Source organism: Lipophrys pholis (assembly GCF_963383615.2).
Source record: "Lipophrys pholis genome assembly, chromosome: 18".
NCBI lineage: Eukaryota > Metazoa > Chordata > Actinopteri > Blenniiformes > Blenniidae > Lipophrys > Lipophrys pholis.
This window is the reverse complement of record NC_137646.1, coordinates 20,494,425-20,515,483: the sequence shown is the minus strand read 5'-3', so window position 1 is coordinate 20,515,483 and position 21,059 is coordinate 20,494,425. Positions and strand designations below refer to the sequence as shown.

The 21,059-nt window shown below is 42.6% G+C and overlaps 1 protein-coding gene across 1 annotated transcript in view; it reads right to left on the bottom strand.

Moving 5' to 3' along the window:
• The window catches only part of plcb3 (phospholipase C, beta 3 (phosphatidylinositol-specific)), a 50,009-nt gene that overhangs the window by 11,101 nt on the left and 17,849 nt on the right, over positions 1-21,059 (bottom strand). Inside the window, exons 3-14 of the mRNA XM_080486041.1 lie at positions 7,255-7,323; positions 4,996-5,130; positions 4,561-4,640; positions 4,416-4,469; positions 4,161-4,233; positions 3,308-3,408; positions 2,887-3,053; positions 2,519-2,665; positions 2,264-2,421; positions 1,805-1,887; positions 1,353-1,437; positions 96-246 (exon numbers count right to left, since the gene is read on the bottom strand). Coding sequence (XP_080342167.1) covers positions 96-246; positions 1,353-1,437; positions 1,805-1,887; positions 2,264-2,421; positions 2,519-2,665; positions 2,887-3,053; positions 3,308-3,408; positions 4,161-4,233; positions 4,416-4,469; positions 4,561-4,640; positions 4,996-5,130; positions 7,255-7,323 — 1,303 coding nt within the window. The remainder of the gene's footprint in view (positions 1-95; positions 247-1,352; positions 1,438-1,804; positions 1,888-2,263; positions 2,422-2,518; positions 2,666-2,886; positions 3,054-3,307; positions 3,409-4,160; positions 4,234-4,415; positions 4,470-4,560; positions 4,641-4,995; positions 5,131-7,254; positions 7,324-21,059) is intronic.

Below are 21,059 nucleotides of genomic sequence, written 5' to 3'. Positions count from 1 at the left end.
TCCGATATATAAGAAGTAGAAAGAAATAAAACCCCCAGCGTAAAACAAAGTCTTGTCCTCAGCAGCGCTGCAGGAGGAGCAGGTGTGTTACACACCGTTATTGGGCGAGGACTGGTCCCCGTGGTCTTTGCGTCTTATGCTGCCGCCCGTCTCCGAAGGTCGATGGTGGTGATGCTTCTTCTTGTTCTTAATGAGGATCTTCCCCAACATCTCCTGAGGCGAGGGCAACGCCTGACCTGGGACCAGCTAGTCACACACACACAAACACAATTCAAACATTTCGAACATGACGGGGGGCAAAAATGAGTTAGAAGTTTCTTCTCATCAAATACAGAGAATCAGGAATGTGACTATTAGTTCAAGGAGAAGAGTACATAACATTCAGATATGAAGCTACAACGGTACAGTAACGAAACACTATAACTCTTCTCCAATCACCAACAACAGTGATGTCTTTACAAGGTGCGACTGTGTTCAGTTTAAATAAGATAAACTTGTAAAGCTGTAGTTTCCTTTAGTTTGATCAAATTTTCTATCTTAGATTGTACACAGTATGAGCCCCCGAAACAACGTTAAGTTCTTGTGAGGACAATAATCAAACTGCTCTGGACCTCTGCTTCATTTCTGATCCTCTTTTTTTTTTTACTTGAAATGATCGTTGATGTAGATGTGTTAGGTAAGCTGTAATATTAGACCTTACAGTCATGGGATGGGTCTTCTTCTAAGAACAGTGTGTTCTGCCGGGAAATCAATGCACCATGAGATATCAACAAATCCCTAAAGTTTTATCAGTACCATGACTTTAAGTAGAAATGTATTCTTGTTCTTTCCCCTACGGAGGAGGAAGGAGACAATGTTCTATGTGTCTGCATATCATTGTTATGGGCGTACAGCTTTCCTTTTGCTTCCTTTTATTCCCTCCTCAGGTGGTACTTTAGCATTGGGCATTAACTTTTGTTGCTTTTTTTCACAGTGTAATAAAGTATTAAAGGAAAGATTACTTCCTGTGCGTGGGCGTTTTAAAATCCAGGTTGCACAGGAAATAAAGTGTGAGGAGGACAGTGAAAGTGACATATCTCCAGGTAGGAAAGAGGAGTGTATCTTTCTCTGTCTCCTGAAGCAGGTAAGATAATCTCACTTCCTTGGTCTGTTTCTTGTTACATCAATAATGCACCGTCCTCTGAGACAGAGGGATTCTGGCTCTGGTGGCACATTATCCTCACTTCCTTTGTTGTATTTGATGAGGCCTTCAAATTCTCATAGTTAACTTGATTATTTTTTTCATTACTTATAGAATTGTTATTAGGATTTATCTTTTTTTTTTTTTATGTGTTTAGCAATAATAATAATACCGGATGCTTTTCCAGTGGATCGATGAGCAGAGCGTCTCCAAAGATGGTCCTGCAGTATTCGGCCATCTTGGCCTGCTGCTTGGATCTGATAAGGACAGAAACACGGGTGAGTTTGTGCTTTGCCTGTACGACTCCGACGTTCATTCCTCCGACACAACAACAATCAGCGTGTCAATAAAGAAATTAAGATCCTGGTGTAACATCTCAGGGGCTTCAATCATTGGCTTGGCTTTTTCTGTAGGTTTAACCCTGCCACCGCCTTGAGCAAGTAAATACGAGCACATGGACAAAAGTACTTTGGATTGAGGTGTCTTGCCACAGAAGTAGAAAATCAAGACATTTTGCGCAATGTATATATAAAACTGCATCAACGTCACTTTGAATTGACATGAAATGATCAGAACTGCTTACAAAAATTGAGCTTTCCCAATAATTGCCCAGACACAACTTACGAATCTACGTGGTTTTCAAAGGACAGGATGACGGGGTATGGTGAGGTCTTGAAGGCGCTCTCAGCTATTGCTTCAATCACCTCCTGCAGAAAGAGGAGAGGGGGAAAAAAGGAGGAAATGAAAAGCTGAACTAAATGACCCTGAACATGATTTGACATTAAATTCTCATTTTTGAGCTACGGAGCAGATCTTTGATTCGCCCGAGCCTTTATGAAGCATAAAAGCCCTTTTCTTTCGAGATAATTATGTCAGGAAATAATTTTATTAAGCACTTAACAACATTATATGGTTATGAGCAACAAAGACATTTCACCCACGACATTTCATTTATATTCATTCTTCTACTTTTACAGATGGGGAAACAGTGTTTCCAGTTGTTGGGGATGATTAAGGATAATTAATCTGCCTCCACTAAAGCATTTCTCGGGATAGAAACAAGATAACTGCAGTGACTTGCACCTTAAAGGAGATCTCAGTGGTCATGGTGAAGCCGTGGGTGATGTAGGGCTCCTCATCGGGCGGGCGGCCCTTCCAGCAGTCCAGCTCGACACAGCGGCAGCCGGTCAGCAGCACCTGCCGGTACATCTCCACCGACGACAGGCCGGTCAGCTGGCCCACTGACGCAGACACACAGGAGGAAGGCAGCAGGTTCACAATCAGTCGGAAAAACCCCCACAGAAATTGTTTGTGTAGCATGTTGGTGCGCTGTGTCACCTGTGAGGTACGTGTTGTGTGAGGAGTTGATGAAGTAGTGAGACAGCGGCTGGTTCATATCGTCGATGACGTCCAGTCTCTCTGGAGGAGCGACGCCGTTTTCCTCTCCTCCGAGGTACCGACTGAAAGCCTGCAGGCTGATCTGGTCTGTAAGACGGACGCAAAGTAGGACAGAGCGGGTGTGCTCCAATTAGAAAACATCTTGATTCAAACCAAATCACCCATTTAGATTTGAGTTGAAGGTGCAATGTTGATTATCTATATATTACATATATAAGGACAGTGTCACAAGTTGAAACTCGGGAATATTTTGTTTTAATTCCTTAAGTCATGCACTTAAGATGTGACATGCAAACTAAGTTATTAACCTCTTTCTAGTTGGCTGCTGTTGGTCTCGTATTTCTCCATGATCTGCCGGACCTGCTCTCGTTTCAAGGGGGGGTAAAGCACCTCGTTCAGCCGAGAGTCCCGCTGCCTGCGGTTGATGAAGTCCATTAACTGGTCCAGGGAGATGAAGGGCTTCCTCTTGGAGCCGCTGGAGCAGAGGCAAGAGCAAAGTCTGGTTATTACATCTGGATGAACACTTCTAGGGGCGGCCATAGTTCAGGATGAGCAGTTCGATCCCCCATCTCACATTGCCCACGTCTCTATCATTAAATCTCAAGTTTCTCCAAGTGGTCTGTGAGTGACCCGTCGAATGGATCACATAAAGTCCTCAATCAGTGAAATGCACAATGTACATTAAGAACCAGTTACTATTAATATTGTTCCACAAGTATAATTGCATACCTTTCCTCGAAGATGCTTTGAATCTCAGGTCGGAGACACAGGCTGTCCAGAAACTTCTGGAAGGCCTCCCACGTGAAATCATCGGGCTTGATTCCCTCTGACTGCAGGCCGATAAAGGAGCACACAGATACAGAGTTTAAAACGAGTGCGTGGCAGTGCAATGTTCTAATTCACAACGAGCAAACAATCGTTGTTCACTGCACTCATCCCATTTACACAGTTGAGCTTTGAAGCGGCTCTAAATAGCCTGGAGGTGTGAATGTGACCGTCTGTCTCTGATGTCTCTGATGTCTCTGACCAGGTCAGAGTGCAACTTGTCTTCAGTCAATCCTGAGCTGGATACAGCGATACGAATGATGGATGAATGTGAATTGCAGCTGGAGTCCACCAACATTTCAGCTATTTGTCCTTCTTCTTAGAAGCAGTAGGGGGCACCAGAGCACAGCAAGACTCGAAGAAACGCTGACAGCACAGATTAGAGACAGTCTGCACTCTCTTTCAAAGAGAAATATCTTGTGACCGACTCATCAAGACACAAGGAACCTTGTCTTTGGTCATTTATACAGCAGATACCATCAAAGGCTTTAGAAAATGTGACAGTGGTGATTGTCTTGCAAACAGTCAATTCATTTAGTGCTTTAACAAGCATGGAGAAAACTCCAAGACTCAATTTCTCTAGTTGTTAGTTTGTGTGCTTGATGTAATCCCAGTGGAAAACAAAGCATATATGATCACTATGATGCAACTGCTTGCGGGATGCAGCATCCCGGGGTAGAAGGAAGAGTTCACCCTCCTCCTGTGCATGAACCCCATACGCAGATGCTCCCCTGATCAGCTGTCGGTTATGATTTACCCGGTTGTTGACAAGGCCGCACTGCTCCAGAGCCGTCTCCACGCGCTTTTTATCGGAAAACATCTTGAGGATGCTGGAAGACAGAAGTTTTGGATGATTAGTGATCTTGAAACGCTCAACACAGGTTTGAATACCTCGACGACTGGGCTGACACACAGAGAAAGTGGAAGAGAGACAGAGAAGAGGAAAAGAAAGAAGAAGTGGTAAAATCCTGGCTAAAGTTTAAAGACGAGATGGTGTCTTGGTGTGACTCACTTCTTCACGGGAATCTTCCCATCCTGATTCACTTGCAGCTTTAACTTTGTGTACCTGAAACCAGACCAGAGATCCTGCTTCAGGAGAAACCGTCAAAATAAGGGTGTGCAACGCGAGGACAAAGACGTACACAGAAAGGTCTTACGCTTTGAAAAGGTAGGTGTTTCGTGACGCATTCTGGGAAAGTATGTTTGTGGCCAGTTTGAACAGTTCGTCCGTCCAAATCTGGAAAGACACACACACACACAGGCAGAAGCGCGAGAGAGGATAAAACATGGCTGTTTGACTGCTCATCTGATGTCCACGCTACGCCAAACAGTTGCTATATACAGCGTAAAACACACACACACATATGCACACAAAGAGAGACCCTGTTTACAACTCCTAAACACCAGCAAGCCTGAATGTAAATACTGCAGAGTGTGTAAGCAACATATGGCAGAAGATGAACGGTCAACCAGAGTGCACCTAAGAAGAAAGGCTATAACAAAGGAAAGGGGGAGGCAGGAAAATTGTAATGAATATATATGAAACTACATGTAATAGGAGTAGATTATAGGATGGCGGTTTCCATGGTTACCTTTGCCGTGTCCTCGTGCATGGCCTGGAAGTTGAGGAACGAGGTGTTGACCAAGTCATTGCCATGGACGACGGTGACCAGCTTTCCTTCTACGTTTTCCTTCCCGAAGCCCAGCACATCCCGCACCTTCGGCTCCTGACAAAACAACATTTGGACTTTTTAGTTTTAGCACGCACGCACACACATACGTATGGCAGAAACAATATAATGAAGTCAACGCTGATTTGACCACTGCGCAAACAAACTCTCGCTCATGTCTCCGTCTCCAGAGGACAGTAAATGTGATGCATGTGGTGTAGCCCGCTGATCTAATTAGCCACACGACTCTTTCCTCCTTTCAGGCTCGGCCTCTCAATCCAACCGCCAGCTCTCCTTCACACTCGATGTCCTTCTGTCAATTAGAGATCACTCTCGCCTCATCAAGCCTCTCTTCCATTTCGATTAGAGAAATTAGCCAGAGTGACTGTTTATGAAGAAATATGCCGCGGTGAGAGCAGTGAACAGAATGTCCACCGGGCAGAAGCTGGAAGGATCACTTCTTTCCAGAGAACAACAGTTTTCCAGAGATTTCTATGCCGTTGTTGGACTTCAAAACAACCCTGACATAATATCACTCCGTATAAGATAAAGCACGCAGCAGCAGGTAATGGTGCTCTATAACAACACAATACATCAGGGTTTTCCTATGATGATACACTAGGAGACCCACAATCTGAATAATAGAGCCAGAAAAAGCACCAGTTGTTACAAACGTCTATCTTGTGTCCTTCAGGATAATTTCAGCAGTAACAAAAGTTATCATAAGTCAGGGATGGTGGACTTTAAACTCTAAATTTAAAGCACCCAGGAAATGGTATCAATGACAAAACAGAGCAAAAAAAAAATGTATATTATTATATTAAAAGTTAAACATATATACATTAAAGACAGAAAGGTCCATAGGACACAATATGAAAATTAATAACAATATGTGTAAAAAAACACTAAAATTTAAATAGCTGGACCACACGCAGGGGAAACACATGGAGACGGACAATCACATTTATTAGGCTAAAATGCATTGTGGGGAACAAAACTGGAGTATTTGGAGAAAAGCCATTCACGCACATGCAGGGAGAACATGCAGACATCTAAGAAGTGGGAGAGCTCACCACTACACGGCTGTGTGGCTCTATCGGGGCAACTTGTTTCATAGAAAATAACCAACTCCATGTTTCCAAATAAAGTTTATTAAGTCAGCATGTATGTATGTTTTCACTTCATAAATACTATTAAGAGGCTGGATGTCATACGTTACACTTTAATCGGGCAAATAAGGTCAGTTAAACCTCATTTGAACTACAGTATGTGAAAGAAGTCATTCATTTACTTTTTAAATTGGCTTGCAGGCTAAAAGAATAAGGATCCGAATCAAACACTGAAATTTGTGTGTTAGGCTTAAACATCATGTTCTGCAGACACAATAAATAGTAAAAAGAAATTATGCCAATATAAGCAGCTCTAATCTATTTTTAATACCACGATACATATACATCATGCTCGTTTAAATGAAGTAGTTAGGCTGGTGGGACTTTCTACTGTATGTGTTGTTTGCATGGTATCCCAGTGTATCTGTCTGTGTGCATTTTCTCTTGGTACTTCAATACCTCCAATATTCAAAATGTTTTATGCAAAAAATACCAGAACTGATGCAGATGATACAGAATAAACTTCAAGCAGGTTAATTGCAACATTTTGAATATGCTTATTTCATATATATAAAATGTAAAAAAAAAATAAAAAATTCCTTAATCCACATATCCCTGCAAATGGTTCTCATATCACAAATGACACTATCATATAAATGTTTATAGTGATAAGAATCTGCTCCATGTACACAAACAGCAACTTATGAAACCAGAAATCTTCCCAAAGTGATTTACACATCCACGTTTACACTGTCCGGCGACAAACATGGAGCTAATTTCTGTTTCAGATCTTACACAATGACTTCCTCACCAACAGTCACCAGTTATATCACTTCCTGTCTGATAGTCCATCTGTCAGTGGGCTCATTGACGCTCTGTCATCCGCCGAGAGTGAAAACACACGCACACACGCATGCACACACACACGCATGCATACATCTTTTGGTGACAGTCGCACTTGAGCATCACATTTCTGGTCAGAGGACAAAGTTATCGACAGCAGGAGGTGACAGCTTGTTTCTGCCTCGTCCTCACACACACACACCCAGTCACACAAACACACACCACCAACCTTTGGCTGTTTGGCGTACTTTCCTGTCCTGGTGTCTCGGATGGTGCTGATGTCAAGGACCTCAACCTCCTGGGAGACAAAAAACACACAGAAGAGACGCGTCAAAACATTAGGACGTTAACATTTGATTAAAAAAAAAAGGTTGTATTAGGGAAACAGGAAAATAGTACAAAGTGTTGGGGAAAATGTATCAATATACAATAAACATATATGCACATACTTTGAATGTATTTCACCATCATTTATACAGGAAAAAACTATACATAGGCACTTTTTTTTTTTATTTTTTTTTTTTTACAATTCTATTTTTTGTTTCTGTTATTTAACATGGGCGTTACCACTTGTTTCTAATACATTGGTTATTCTTTTACAACATACAATATAATTATTGTTTCAGTTTATATACGTTTTTTAATTCAACAACAGAAAACAGTAAAATAAAACAAACTTTTAACCCAATGAAGGACAATCTTGGTAAAAATGTTGCATTTTTGACCACAAGGGATTAAAATCTTCTCAATAGAAGCTTTTCTCTGCACTGTTGTGAAACAAAAAACTGAAAGTTAAATGTTTTTTCTTCGTTTGTATGATAATAGTGATTCAACAAATTTAAGATTTACAAGCTGTAAAAATGAGCAGTTGTATTTCATGCATCTTGTAAACCAAATTTTAAATGATGTTGGTCTGCTCTAAACACAATGCCTGCGCCTGCTATAAAGAACTTTTAATGCTGATCACAAGTGAAATTTCATATGTGGAGAAGGAGCGGTTCATCTCATTTTATAAATGGCTAATTCCCCAAATTTCTCTTTGGTGCCGCCATAAAAGAGAATTCTGTTTTCTGAAAAAGTATCAGCTGGACTTGCCACGACATTTTGATCAGCTCTCGACCTTCATCGGTACTAATTGCGGGCTCAAGTGTTTTGTTAGTTTTTCTTTTTTCTTTCGTGAAGCGCTCATTAGAAAAAGCTGGCACGGTGAACACGGATAACGCACTCGCTTAACAAGACGTTGTGGTAACTGCATTGAGCTTTTTACGTTCACTACTTAGTGCAGCTTCACAGAGCCGCTGGCGTGTCTGCAGACCGGAGCCCAAAAGCTACACAGAAGGCTCACAGCCCAACACACAATCTGGTTAGGCTCGCAAAATTGGAAGAGAAAGACTTTAATTGCGTTCGGATGGTGCGATTGAAAACTTTGCAGTGTCTGTACAAACAGCTGGATTTATAGAAATCAAACTGTAAACAACAGAAGGGGCAGGTGAAATGTGGGTGAAAGCATCGACTCCGGCTTCATTGTTTACTGGAGTTTGCACTTTTTGCAAAACGCATCAAGGAAGCAGCTGCTGGAGTAAAAGTCTGCTTTCGAGTAGATGAGAGAGAATAAAATGAATAAAAGGTCTGTGCAGAAATTAATTCCTCGGGCTAAAAGCTTTTTGCTCCGTCTAGCTTTTATCCTCCTTCCATTAAACAGCCTTTTATTTATCTTTTATCAGACTCCGTGTTTCTCCGGAGGAAAAACACAAGCAGGGACCGTCTGACCTTTGTGAGCACGAGAAAAGAAGAGCTGCCAACAACTCGACACATCTGTGGAGCATCTTTGCACGCCTGATACTGCAGCAGAAACACGTGTACAAGCAAACACAATGTGTATTTACATGAGGTCATTAAGCGTTGCACTACGAATCATCAAATATTGACCAGTAGCAGTCAGAACCAGAGAGGTGGCTGCAGCCGGGAGGCGGGCATGAGAAGAGGGGTCGAAAACGAAGAGGGTGGGCAGGAGGAGGAGGTCATAAACAGAGTCATAAACACAGAGGTGGATGCATCCATCCGCCTGTGTAAATATTTGTTTCGCCCCACACTCGTTTCCTTAAGCTTTCAACTTCTTTCGTTCCGCGCGTCCTGCTCAGTTTTCCCTGTTTGGGCCTTCCTGCAACATCTTCGTTTGAGCCACAAGTTACACTTCGTATCAGGCTGCAAAGTCTCCTTGTTTTTGCAGTTTCATAAACTATTCCCTCTCTCCCCGACGCGCTCACAAAGCCACCGTCCCCGGCTCAGTTTCTGAAACTCAAAACGCTTTCTTCATTTTCATTTCACTCCTGACTGATGTCGACGCACCACAGCTCCTCCGATCGCTTGTGGCCAGTGGCGAGTAATAAAGGCCAGACCTGTTGGACCAATTGGATTAAACTCTGTCTCAAACTTTGTCCTCTGATTGGCCTGTGGAGAATAACTTAATTCCTGAGGGAATAAGCCACTTCTGGGTCTGTAGGACACACGCACATACAAACTCACACACACGCCTCCTCTCCCACAGGCCATGGCTTCATTCTGCCATCGACATGGTGATTCCTCAGAGACCCCCAGTAATGAGACTACAACTTTGTCGGCAGTGTGTGTGTGTGTGTGTGTGTGTGTGTGTGTGTGTGTGTGTGTGTGTGTGTGTGTGTGTGTGTGTGTGTGTGTCAATACCAGTTAACATTTTCTTACAGTCAGTGATGTAAATCACACACACCACATACAACACACACTTTTCATGGACGTCAAAGTCATTTTCCTGAAGATTTACTTCAAACCGTAACTTCTACTTGCCTGAACTTTACTTTTTGTCTCCCTTCAAATCACTTGATTTGATTTTCATCGTGATAATAGGTTCCCAAATACGAGTCTTATGTGTGCACACACACACACCCCACTGTGAATTTACAGTAGTTCTGAGCGCACACATACTTGATATGCAGGTCCGGACTTGTGAAACATCCTGACCTGTTGAGCAAGACGGGGTGTGTACGCTCGAGTGTCTAGGTGTGAGCATGCGAGTGCGGAAAAGCCTCACAGGCGAGCAGAGCTTGCATGCATGTCACCCGGATTCAGCCCCGACTTTGCCAGAAAGTATTCACTAGAGACGAGTACAAAATGTGTCGTCATGTGATCTGGAAAGTGCGCAGTTGCGAAGTGAAAAAGAAAAAAAAAAAGCGAGCGTTTTTGCCACATATTTGTGTATCCGGGTGCATGACGAGGTGCTTGTGTCCGTGTGAAGGTCGGTCGTATCCGAGAGTGCATTCCTAACATATTCCGGCCTTCTGCTCAGTTACCATGTGTATATCTGTGTGGGATTCAGTGTGTAATATTTAGCTAGTGAGGGCAGCTGCAGCGCTCCGTTCATCTTCCTGTGCTTAGTCCAAACACCACACACTCCATTTATCACTCCGGTCTCAGCTGCAGGGTCATTACTGCTCCAAATGAGTCTGGGTGAGACTCCTCCAGGACTCATGTTCTGTGCCATAACTCACTGAAATTTACTCTGCAAAGGGCTCCAGTGAGTATATCTACCTCAGTTAGTGATTTCCTACATTTCCCAGAATGCATTTTCACACTCGTTGGTCTCACTGAACTAAGAAGCCTTCACACAACTATTATCTGAGCTTGAAGCTCAATGTGATACTAATTCACTAGACTCCTGTTTACTGAAGGACGAGCGCCTCATTAATCCTGGAGTAATTCAGTCCTCCTGACCTCAGCATAAAATAATTATTAACTTCAGCCTGTATTGAAAGTAGCGGCAAATCAGCAGCAGCTTTGAATAAACATCAGCGATTATTCATAACGATTGCCGCCATGTTGGTCGTCTGCTCTGTTGCCGCTTGTCCTTGTTGTCATTAGTTCATGTGAAAGACTTAATCATCCATTAAATGGAATTAAAGGGGTTATAGAGCATATTCCCCTCAATATAATTAATGTAACTTCAGCAAAACGTAATGAATATTAGAAAACAAAAGTGATGCAAAAAATGCACATAAGGACACTCCTAATTGGAGAAGACGGTTAAAAATGTATTTGATTTGCAATTAATACAAACATTTACGTAGATAATGTCTTTCTATACAATGTATGGGATCATTTATTACAGTTAGTGATATGTGTATTGTACACGTTGAAATCGCAGTAGAAATACGATTGCGATATATTGTTAAATGTAACGCCACAAACTTTTAATGGCGTCACTAGGATCAATTACTAGTTTTTAGTAATCTGCACAATAGTGGTGATAAATGACTTTGAATCCAGATCCATCATGGGACGACCCTTCTTCTGACATTTCGCCTCCCAGGGGACTTTAATGATAAGTTCCCGACTCCTGTCTGAATAATGTGCAGAGACGGGTGACACGAATGGAAAAAAAACTAAAAACTTCTGGGATTGGGTATTAACTCAAAGTTTGAGCCTTTTCTTAAAGAAAAAGCATTCCCAATCAATCTTAAAGAAAAAGAGCACACTGTTCTACTCCTTTTCTGGCCAAGAGTTAAATGAGATGATCAATATCACTGTGATGTCTCTGCATTAGACACTTAATTAGCTTAGCTTATCGCAACCTCAGGAAGCAGGGAAAGCAGTGATAAATACGCTGACAAGATAATGTTTGTTGCAAAGCATCAGTTTAGCGTAAACACAGCCTGTTTTAGTTTGAGTGAGATCGCAAGAGTTTTAAAGGTGTATTTTCACTCGTTCACACACAGTTGGGTGCCCTTTGTCAGTCACAATGCTAAGCTAAAAGGTCGGCGCTACAGGCTTAACCTTTAGATGCGTTACTGTTTACAGGCGATTGCGATCTGGCTGTAGTTAATACATCCAGCGTGCATTGAAGCATTAAAGAGCAGTGAAAGTTGATGCTTGTTCACTTAAGTCTTTTCCTTCCTTCATTTCTCTGATTGCCGTTCCACTTCCCCTCCTCCCTCTTGCCCTGCTGCCCTTCTCCATTCATTCTCTTAAGATTAGAGGAATATGAAAGGGCAACTGAACAATCAGGCGAGCGCCACTCCTTTCCTGTGACGCGCCGGCGCTCCAGAGATCGCCGCCGCCAAGTCCGTCTCGTGTGACCAATCTCGGCTCCCATCCAACGGCTCGCGATGGCGGCTCATGGGAAAGTGGTCCCCGCTCCGAGCCGTCGCGAATACACGCCGACACGGACGGCGCTGGTGTAGCGAGCCCCTCCACCCTGTCACCGTCACTCGTGGCCAACCGGGAGAGGAGAGGGAGAGGTGGAGGCGAGACTTTAAAGGACACAGAACCGAAGGAAAGGAGCGCAAACTGTTTTATGGCCGCGACGAGAGAGTTGGCAAGGTGTTTACAGAGGAAGACACTTAATACCCCGGAGAAGCAAGGGAGCGCTCTATAACTCCATAACTGCAGCTCTGCCTGTCCTACTCCGTCTTTTATCAGTTCATCACTTGCGTTTTTCCACATTTCTGTGGTCTGGAGAGGGCGAAAATCAAGTGAACATTAGAGCGAGCGTGTTAATTTTCACATTTTGGCCACTTGTCTGACAAATCAGATCCGGGGTGACTTACAGTGTGTGTGACTGCAGCAAGGAGAGGAGACACTGAGGAGATGGAAAAATTAAGAGGGACAATAAAACATGAAAGAAAAATGAGGCCCCGCCAGCCGTGCGAGGCTGGAAAACATCACCGAGGACGGGACATCAATAAAATGAAGACATATAAACACATGGAGTCACACCGAGTCTCTCGCAGTGCAAATAAATAGAAAGCCGAACTGGAGGCTGAACACATATACACAGAAAAAGGCACCAAAAAAATTAATAGTTGCAGTGATTGTAAATCTCACAAAACACAAACACACACGTATCAGCAGGGGTGAAGGTATGACAGAGACCTGCATGTGCACAAACACGCAGACGGAGCAGTACATGACAAAGGCTGGTAGGTACAGTTGCGCCAGTGTTTTTGAAGTGCACTTATTCAGTTTGGGCTGTTTGGGAGGCGAGAGCGTGAAGCTATAGCAATTGACTCAGGTTGACGTGAAAACTGGAGACAGCGTCTTCCTTCCGGAAGACACAACAGTGGAGAAAGTTGCTGCTTATATCAAGAAAAGGGGCTAAAAACTGGATTTAACACTTGAAAGATTTTAGTTTTAGATCAGTAAAACAGGTAACGAGACAAAAAACTAAAAACATTAAATGTCTACTTTACATTTGTAAAACACTGAAACAAAACAGACTGAAAAAAAATGTATAATAATTTTAATAAATTTAATTCAAATGAGAGCTGTGATCACCAAGGCTTTCAACAACGTACAGTTCCTCAAACTTAATAAGTTTGGCCTAATTATTATCTTTGTTATGACATTTATGGAGGCTGAGTGAAGTGTCCCTCCCGATGCTCCAATGTTGAACGTACGATCTCCTGCCATCTCTGTGCCATATTTTCTATTTATTTTAAACATTTCATAACACGTTGACCAAACAAACACGACTCTCCACATTAGTCAAACTCAGTTAAAGCAATCCAACTTCTCCCAGTGTCGCCAGTTCCAGATCCCTTGTAACATCTGACTGCAGCAAAACACAACATTTGTGGAATTTCTCACAACAAAAAGATAATCTACCAAAATAAAAGTATTGGAGTCATTATTTCTTGCATTAAATGGTGTCACATTGGCCTGTATTTATCCAATGAACAGCAGAACAGACTAAGTGGTCCACGGTAGAACAAAAAAAAGAAAAGCAGCTTTTCTTTGCCGTGACTATCAGGTGTCTGATTAGCAGCTCTCGGTATCAAGACAACACATATCCCCACCGACACAACCCAAAGCAGTCCTACAGGATTGACGCTTGCCAGTGCAAAGCGGTTTTCAAAAGGGACGAACCTCCAGATTTTGTTAGACGGAAAGGCCTCCGACAACCCTGACCTCAATCCCATTCAACACTTGCGGGTTGAACTTGGGCGTGGCGTTCCTGCCAGAGTGACCAGCACAACCACACTGGTTGAGGAAAGGTTTCCATCCCACAGCAGTGTGTGTGAGCAGGCGGGAGGAGGGGGGGGGGGGATGAGCCAGACTGCTGTTAACTTTTAGAACCACTGGTCTAAGCAAATGCTTAAAAATGAGTTTCCAGGTCCGTACTGCCTTTACCAGCTCGTCATCTGGTTCACATGGAACTAAAGTGATGTTGGCCTTCCAAAAAGGTCAAACAACAAGTGTGATGCTCTTTAATATTTTATTCTGATGACATTTCTGAACGTTGGCCTTCGTTAAGGAAGCCTGTTATGATGTGTTGTGATGAAAACATCTATGCCTTTTCCCTTATTTACTCCTTGACTTTCTTGCTGACAGGGTCACTTCCTGTTAATGCGATGTTGAAAGGTTTATGGAGGTAGCTGAAGCTTTTTAGATATACGAGACTGCTGCAGAGTCCAAATCATGATTTTATTTACATGTTGGAACATATTTAACAGTGTGATCAGCGAAGGAAATCACAAACGTGAAAGTAAAACAGTATTCATCAAATTAATGTCAAACAGAGCAAGAAACAGGACAGGGTTGCACAATATTTCACACATTTATCGTTGTTGAAATATCATGTCCAATATATAGAAATATTGCAAAAGATGGTCCTGAACTGAGATTATTTTTGTTTCAGTTTGTAGATTTTGTGCTGTTAACTCATTTAAAGCTTTTCACTGAATTGCTAATGGTGATGAGAGGAACAAAGTGCAATATTCAATACCATCCCATATTGCATGTTCACCTGACGTCGTCTTGCCCTAAAACTGAAGAGTAATGATGTAAGTGGATGTCGCAGGAAGCAGTTTCGTCCAATCTCAATCTACAAGCTTTGGAGTGAAGTTTTCATCCATTTAATCTCAACAACGTGCCGTGAACTGCTGTGGGGAGTAATTTCGCCTCATTTTCAAGTTTGTGTAATCTGCTGACGTGTTCACAAAAAGTTCAAATTAAATATATCGATGCACGCATTAGGGCAGACTGGAGACACAATACAACCTACGCACACTCGCTTAGAAACGCAGACGGAAAGCAGGAAGCATCTGCTGACATAATGGATTTGATGCCATGCAACCTCTCAGTTCTCCGAAGCTATGCAAGTCTGTGTGTCTGTGTGTGTGTGTGTGTGTGTGTCATTATATCCCCTTTTTCTGTGTGTGTGCGTGCAAATGAAGGCCGCCCTGCCATGTGCTCGAACTGATAATGTCAACAGAAAATAGAGCATGTGCCTGAAAGAGAGGAGGACGAGAGGAAGCCGTCACATTATCAACTGACACACTCAGCTTCCCCCCTTGTGAACTGGCATGTGTGCGCAAGAACGGACAGAAAGTGTGTTATGTAAACCTCCTGTTCCCCGTTAATTCCTTGTGGATGTCCGACTTGAGCCAGGGAGATAATCTCTATTAGATCTCTACTTGTACCTGCCAACAACTATTCTCCCAGCAATTCAGATGGCTCATTTCCACACACACACACACACACACACACACACACACACACACACACACACACACACACACACACACACACACACACACACACACACACACACACACACACACACACACACACACACACACACACACACACACACACACACACACACACACACACACACACACACACACACACACACACACACACACACACACACACACACACACACACACACACACACACACACACACACACACACACACACACACACACACACACACACACACGCTCTTGATCTGAAGAACAAATGTCACATTTCGGATGTTGAACACACACCTCGACTCTGAAGCATCATGAAAAATATCCACATAACCATTAAGAAAACTTGTTCTTCTTACAGTTTGGTAAGAAAGCGCTGTGAGGTATAGTGTTTGACCAAGCTGTGGGTTTTACAGACGTCACCCGTTATGTTGTGTTACTTCCACAAACTGGGATTAGAGCTACCGAAAAGTGGATAAAGAAGCAGAAACTCACACGAGCAGAGCTGCAGCTCATATGAGGACACGGCTCATTAAATGCAAACAAGCGTTTCTTGCAAACTGCTGACAAATATTCAATCAGTTCGTAACTGAAAGCTTACATGGATTTGATATGTCATCATCTGACGTTGTCTATTTTGACTTGTTCTTGTAATCTGGAGAAAGGAAAGGTAAATAGAAATCACAAGCAATCATTAACGGACATATTTCAATCTGTAAAAACTAAAACGCTTTATACAAATAGATCCATTGTTTTAATATATTTATATATAATTCACTATAATTTGCCTCACTGGTCTAAAGCTGATAAAATATGAAGAAGCCACACTGGGATTTTGTATGGGCGTAGTATCTCTTAAAGGACAAATCTATACATAAATGACCCGATTTTCCCCTCAAAGCTTTTCACAAGATGTGAAGAAAACAGAGGGATTTAAGAGTAACCCAGCTATGTGGACTTTTTAAAATACGAAGAAAAAAAAAATTAGAACAGTATATTCAGATGGCTTTGAACGAAGAATACAGCGGTGTTCCTTTCGAGTTGAACTGCTAGAAACGCATCATCTGGACTGTCACCCGTCACCTATTGATGTCCCCACTTGTCAAGTTGAATTTATACTTTTACACCTCTCGGCTGTTTTGTGATGTGATTTAAACGGATACACCTGAGACAGGTGTGTGTGTGTGTGTGTGTGTGTGTGTGTGTGTGTGTGTGTGTGTGTGTGTGTGTGTGTGTGTGTGTGTGTGTGTGTGTGTGTGTGTGTGTGTGTGTGTGTGTGTGTGTGTGTGTGTGTGTGTGTGTGTGTGTGTGTGTGTGTGTGTGTGTGTGTGTGTGTGTGTACAACCCACTAGTCAGCAGTCTGGCATGTGAAATCAATTCCACGCCATTAGAGGTTAAACTGAAGTTCTGTGGTGACTCTGTTACGTCCCTGGAGGGCGAGTGTCTCGAAGCCCAGGTGCTATTGACATGACCTGCAGCCCCGGGAGCAAGAATCCAACAACTGGAGCGCGGAGGGAGCGAGAGAAACTTTGACAAAGTGAAGGAGTTGAAGCCGGAGGAGGAGGAGGAGGGATAAAGGGGGCAACAAAATTCCCCAGAACCCCTATGTCCCCCGTCTGAGCAACTTCCTGCCCATTTTCCCACGCCAGCGGAGAGAATGAGAGAGATTAGAAATGTTGTTGCAAGAAATTAGGGAGCAATAACAGCGGAGAGACGGGAACACGCGAGAAGACTGATGCCTCAATGGCATGAGGAGGTCGGGAAGAGGAGAAGAGGAATAAAAGGAAGGTGCCAGTCAAGAGGAAAAGGAGAGAAGACAGACTAAAATAACTTTTCCCTCCTCTGCCTGACGTCCACCGGCCGCCTTAAGAGGCACAAGAAAAGGAACCGGCGAGGAAGAGAAAGCTGAAGGTGGATTGGCGATGTGGGAACGGAGCAGCTGCCAACTGCAGAAGAGTGAAATATAGGATAGCCGAATGAAAAGAGAGAGAGAGCGGGAGGATCGCTGCTGGGCCAGGTGGACCGCCAGGAGCAGACCTACCGCGCCGAATCAAATTCATTTATTGGAGGCAAGACTTTGGCTGGCAGTTTTCTCAAACTGGCAGTGATCGCGCAGAAAATGAAGTGCAGCGATGTTCTTAAACTAAACAAGGTGTCATGAATGATGCTTTGGCACCGTTCTCCTGGTTTGGCCAGGTTCTACATGCCGGCCTTTAAAAGTGCATGAATCAGCACACTGTTGTTTGCCGTTATCTGTTCTGTTTAATCTGCATTTTCGCTTTCCTGTGAGGCAAATAAAAAAAAAAGAACAAACATATTATTATAAAATAAAATGGAAATAGTTTTGTAGGGGGAAGAAAAGCCCAAAGCGTAATAAAACACTAAGCTGACACAACATCCAACTACAAACTTAGCAGATGTCCGTAAGATAATTTACACCTCATGTCACTGACAGTTTTTCATGACGGTTCAGATGTGTTGGATGAGTGACTCCAGACTGGTGGGAGGAAACTTCAGCCCCTGAATGCTTCAGCTACACACCTCGCTACTGGAATAACTGCACAGTGTAGTTTAACACTGTTCCCCCAAGTGTGAAAGCACCAAATGTTGCTCCAATATGTCCGGGAAAATGGTTCCATCAAAGATGAGTAAGTCCCCAATGCAGTGAGCACTAAGGCGTGTATGTAATCATACATGTGGGCTTTTGTGCACCGTCAACAGGCTGCATGGACTTTCTGAATGTCTTCAATGCAGCACAGTTCTGAGACCTTGAAGATTGCAGTAATTCTCCAGATTTATATAACTCTAAATTGTTTTGTACTGTAAATGCAATAAGAACCCCGTGCTCTGCACAATTTCATGCACCATTTTCCAGCTCATTCTTTCAGAAAATGAAAAAAAAAAACTGCCTTTACTTCTGAAAGACTCTGTTGGGTATAAATGCTCTTTTATACCAAACCAAGTTATGATCCGTTACCATATAATGTCATTAGTGTGACACCAGGTTAGACCCATTTTCAAAGATGACGATATAATTCTATGAAACTATTCCAGCCGACGCTGTTCTTTTCCTAACGTTTTTAGAAAATGATCCAGGTTCAAATACAAAATTTTAATTTCGACATTCAAATCTTTAGGATGATTTGAAACCTTTATGACACACTTCATGATGTTTCTCATTGGGTTTATTTCATTATGATCTAATTATTCATAGACTTAACATCCCATTTGCTTTAGAAAAGAAAAGACACATTGAGCCACTCAGTGGTCAAAGCTCACGTTCACCTAATCTCAGCCCTGCAGGACTAAAATTAAGGATTTCGTCCCAGTCATCTCTGTTAGGTGGCAAAGGCTCGTCACTTGCTCCTTCACAGTCGATGATTTCCAAATGAAAAGATCAAAATGTGTCTAATTGTGCACAGACTTCCGTCCACACAGCCGTTTGCTGGGATTTAACAAGTTTCCGCGGATGTTTGAAAAGCGACCAAAAGAATTCAAAGCAGCCCGGCTCCTGCCTCCGCATGGAAACAAGCACTTTGAAGACTATTCTTTCATTTATACTCGTTTATGAGAAATGATTAACAACACTTAGTGTCACGTTCATCTCGGCCTTTTTAGGAGGACCTCTGTAACTCTTCTGTCTCAGCCTTGATGGTATTTTAACCCCGGAGCATCTGCTCAATACTGAATATGTCAAACTGAGGCTGCAGAAGTAAGAAGGACACGAGCGAGAGAAAAGTTTTGCCAGAGGAAAGAAAAAGGACACACAGCAGGATTAGCAGGAAGTTGTGAGCATATGTTGTGACAGATGTGTGGATTTGGGATGTTGGTCTTGTGTAACGGCCCGGCCACTGGTGTGCACTTTGCGCTTCGCATTGTAGCTCTGGCTCGGCTCAAACCACCCACCGGCAGTACAAACGCATGAGGGAGCGAGCAAAGGGAATAAAAACCAGGTTAAAAAATAAATAAATACTTGCAATCTCAAGACGGCGACTGTGACAAAGACACTTTTCCCGGCAGTGAATGTGAAAAAACAAGATGTGTTTCCCGCAAAACGCAGTCATATCTTTTTCAAAAACAACTGCTTTGCAGTTCGTGAAAGTTTATTTTGGAGAGCTGCTTTATCTTTGTCAAGACGTCTTAAACTGCACGGAGGGCTGGTTAATTATCACCGTCAATTCCTGATATAATCTATAGAAACTACATAACATGGGACGATCTTATGACATCAGTTAGTTAAAGAAAAAGAGCCACAGTGGTAATCCAGAGCAGTGGGATTCAAACCGGTGAACCTCCAAACACAAGCTTGCTTCTCTAGCCTCCAGGCCACCTTGTCTACATTCTTAAAGCAGCTAAAGCAGAGTTTTAATGTTCCCGAGTCCATCATGATCTCAGCCTGTTGTGGTCTGGATATTAAACCGAACCACAATATTTCTTCAGAAGCCAAAGGGACATTTTATTTTTCTCTACTGCTTCATTATAGATGGAATGAAAGTTGTGGTCAGTTCAGCTGGCTCAAGAGAAACTAAGGATGTTTTACCTTTAAGCACTATAATGAGGATTTATGAGAGAACTAGATACAAACATTGGGCCTTTTTTTTTTTAATGAACAAGACAAACAGAAAGTAAAATAGTTCATCTCTGTGATTTTATAGCATGTAATACACAAATTACAGGGACATTTCTAACCCAGAGGGAAGTGCTGACCACTACATCAGCTCCTGGTTAAACTTTGAATTAACTGTTGAATTAATGCTACACAAACCTCTCTTTAGACAGCATGAGTTTGTGTGCATGTGTCATCCAAAGTGTTTGATGCAAGTTATGATTTAGAGTCAAACATATTTCTTTTTAATTTACCCTCCTCTTTCCCTACTTGATTTATGTCTAGAGAAAGCAATGGAAATAATAAAGACAAACTCTGCGGAGTGCAGTTATAATAATACCTCAATTTCAATCTAAAATTCTACGTGGCTTTTTTACTTTATCTCAAAGAGTAGATGTGTGCATTGTGGGTTTTCCAAAATGACAGAAAGATGGTGAGAAGAACAGCAAGGAAAGGCTGAGGACAAGGAAAAGAGATGTGAAAGATTATTCTAGAAGGAAGAACAAAAGACGATATCAGCAGAAAGGATGTCAGGGTGAGGACAGAGATAAATAAAAGAGGTCAAACTTGAGAAAAATTGGAAATATTTAAAGGAACATGTTAAACAAAGTGAAGCAAAAGAGGAAAGTGACATGAAGCAGAAGGGGAGAAGACGAGACGAGATGAGGAGGAATACCTGTGGGGAAAGGTTGTACGATGGACACAAGAGATGTGAGAAAAGACAGATTTCAAGAAGACACGTCACGATAGAAGTGGAAAAGAAAACCCGAGGGGGAAGAAGGCGATACAAATACAGAGAGGGCAGAATGAGAAGAGGCTAGAAGGATGATGGATGGAGGACAGGAGGAGTTTGGAACGTGGCGCGACACCCAGGAGAGGTTCTTCAATTCCAGAGTTTAAACATTTACACTTCTTGTCCG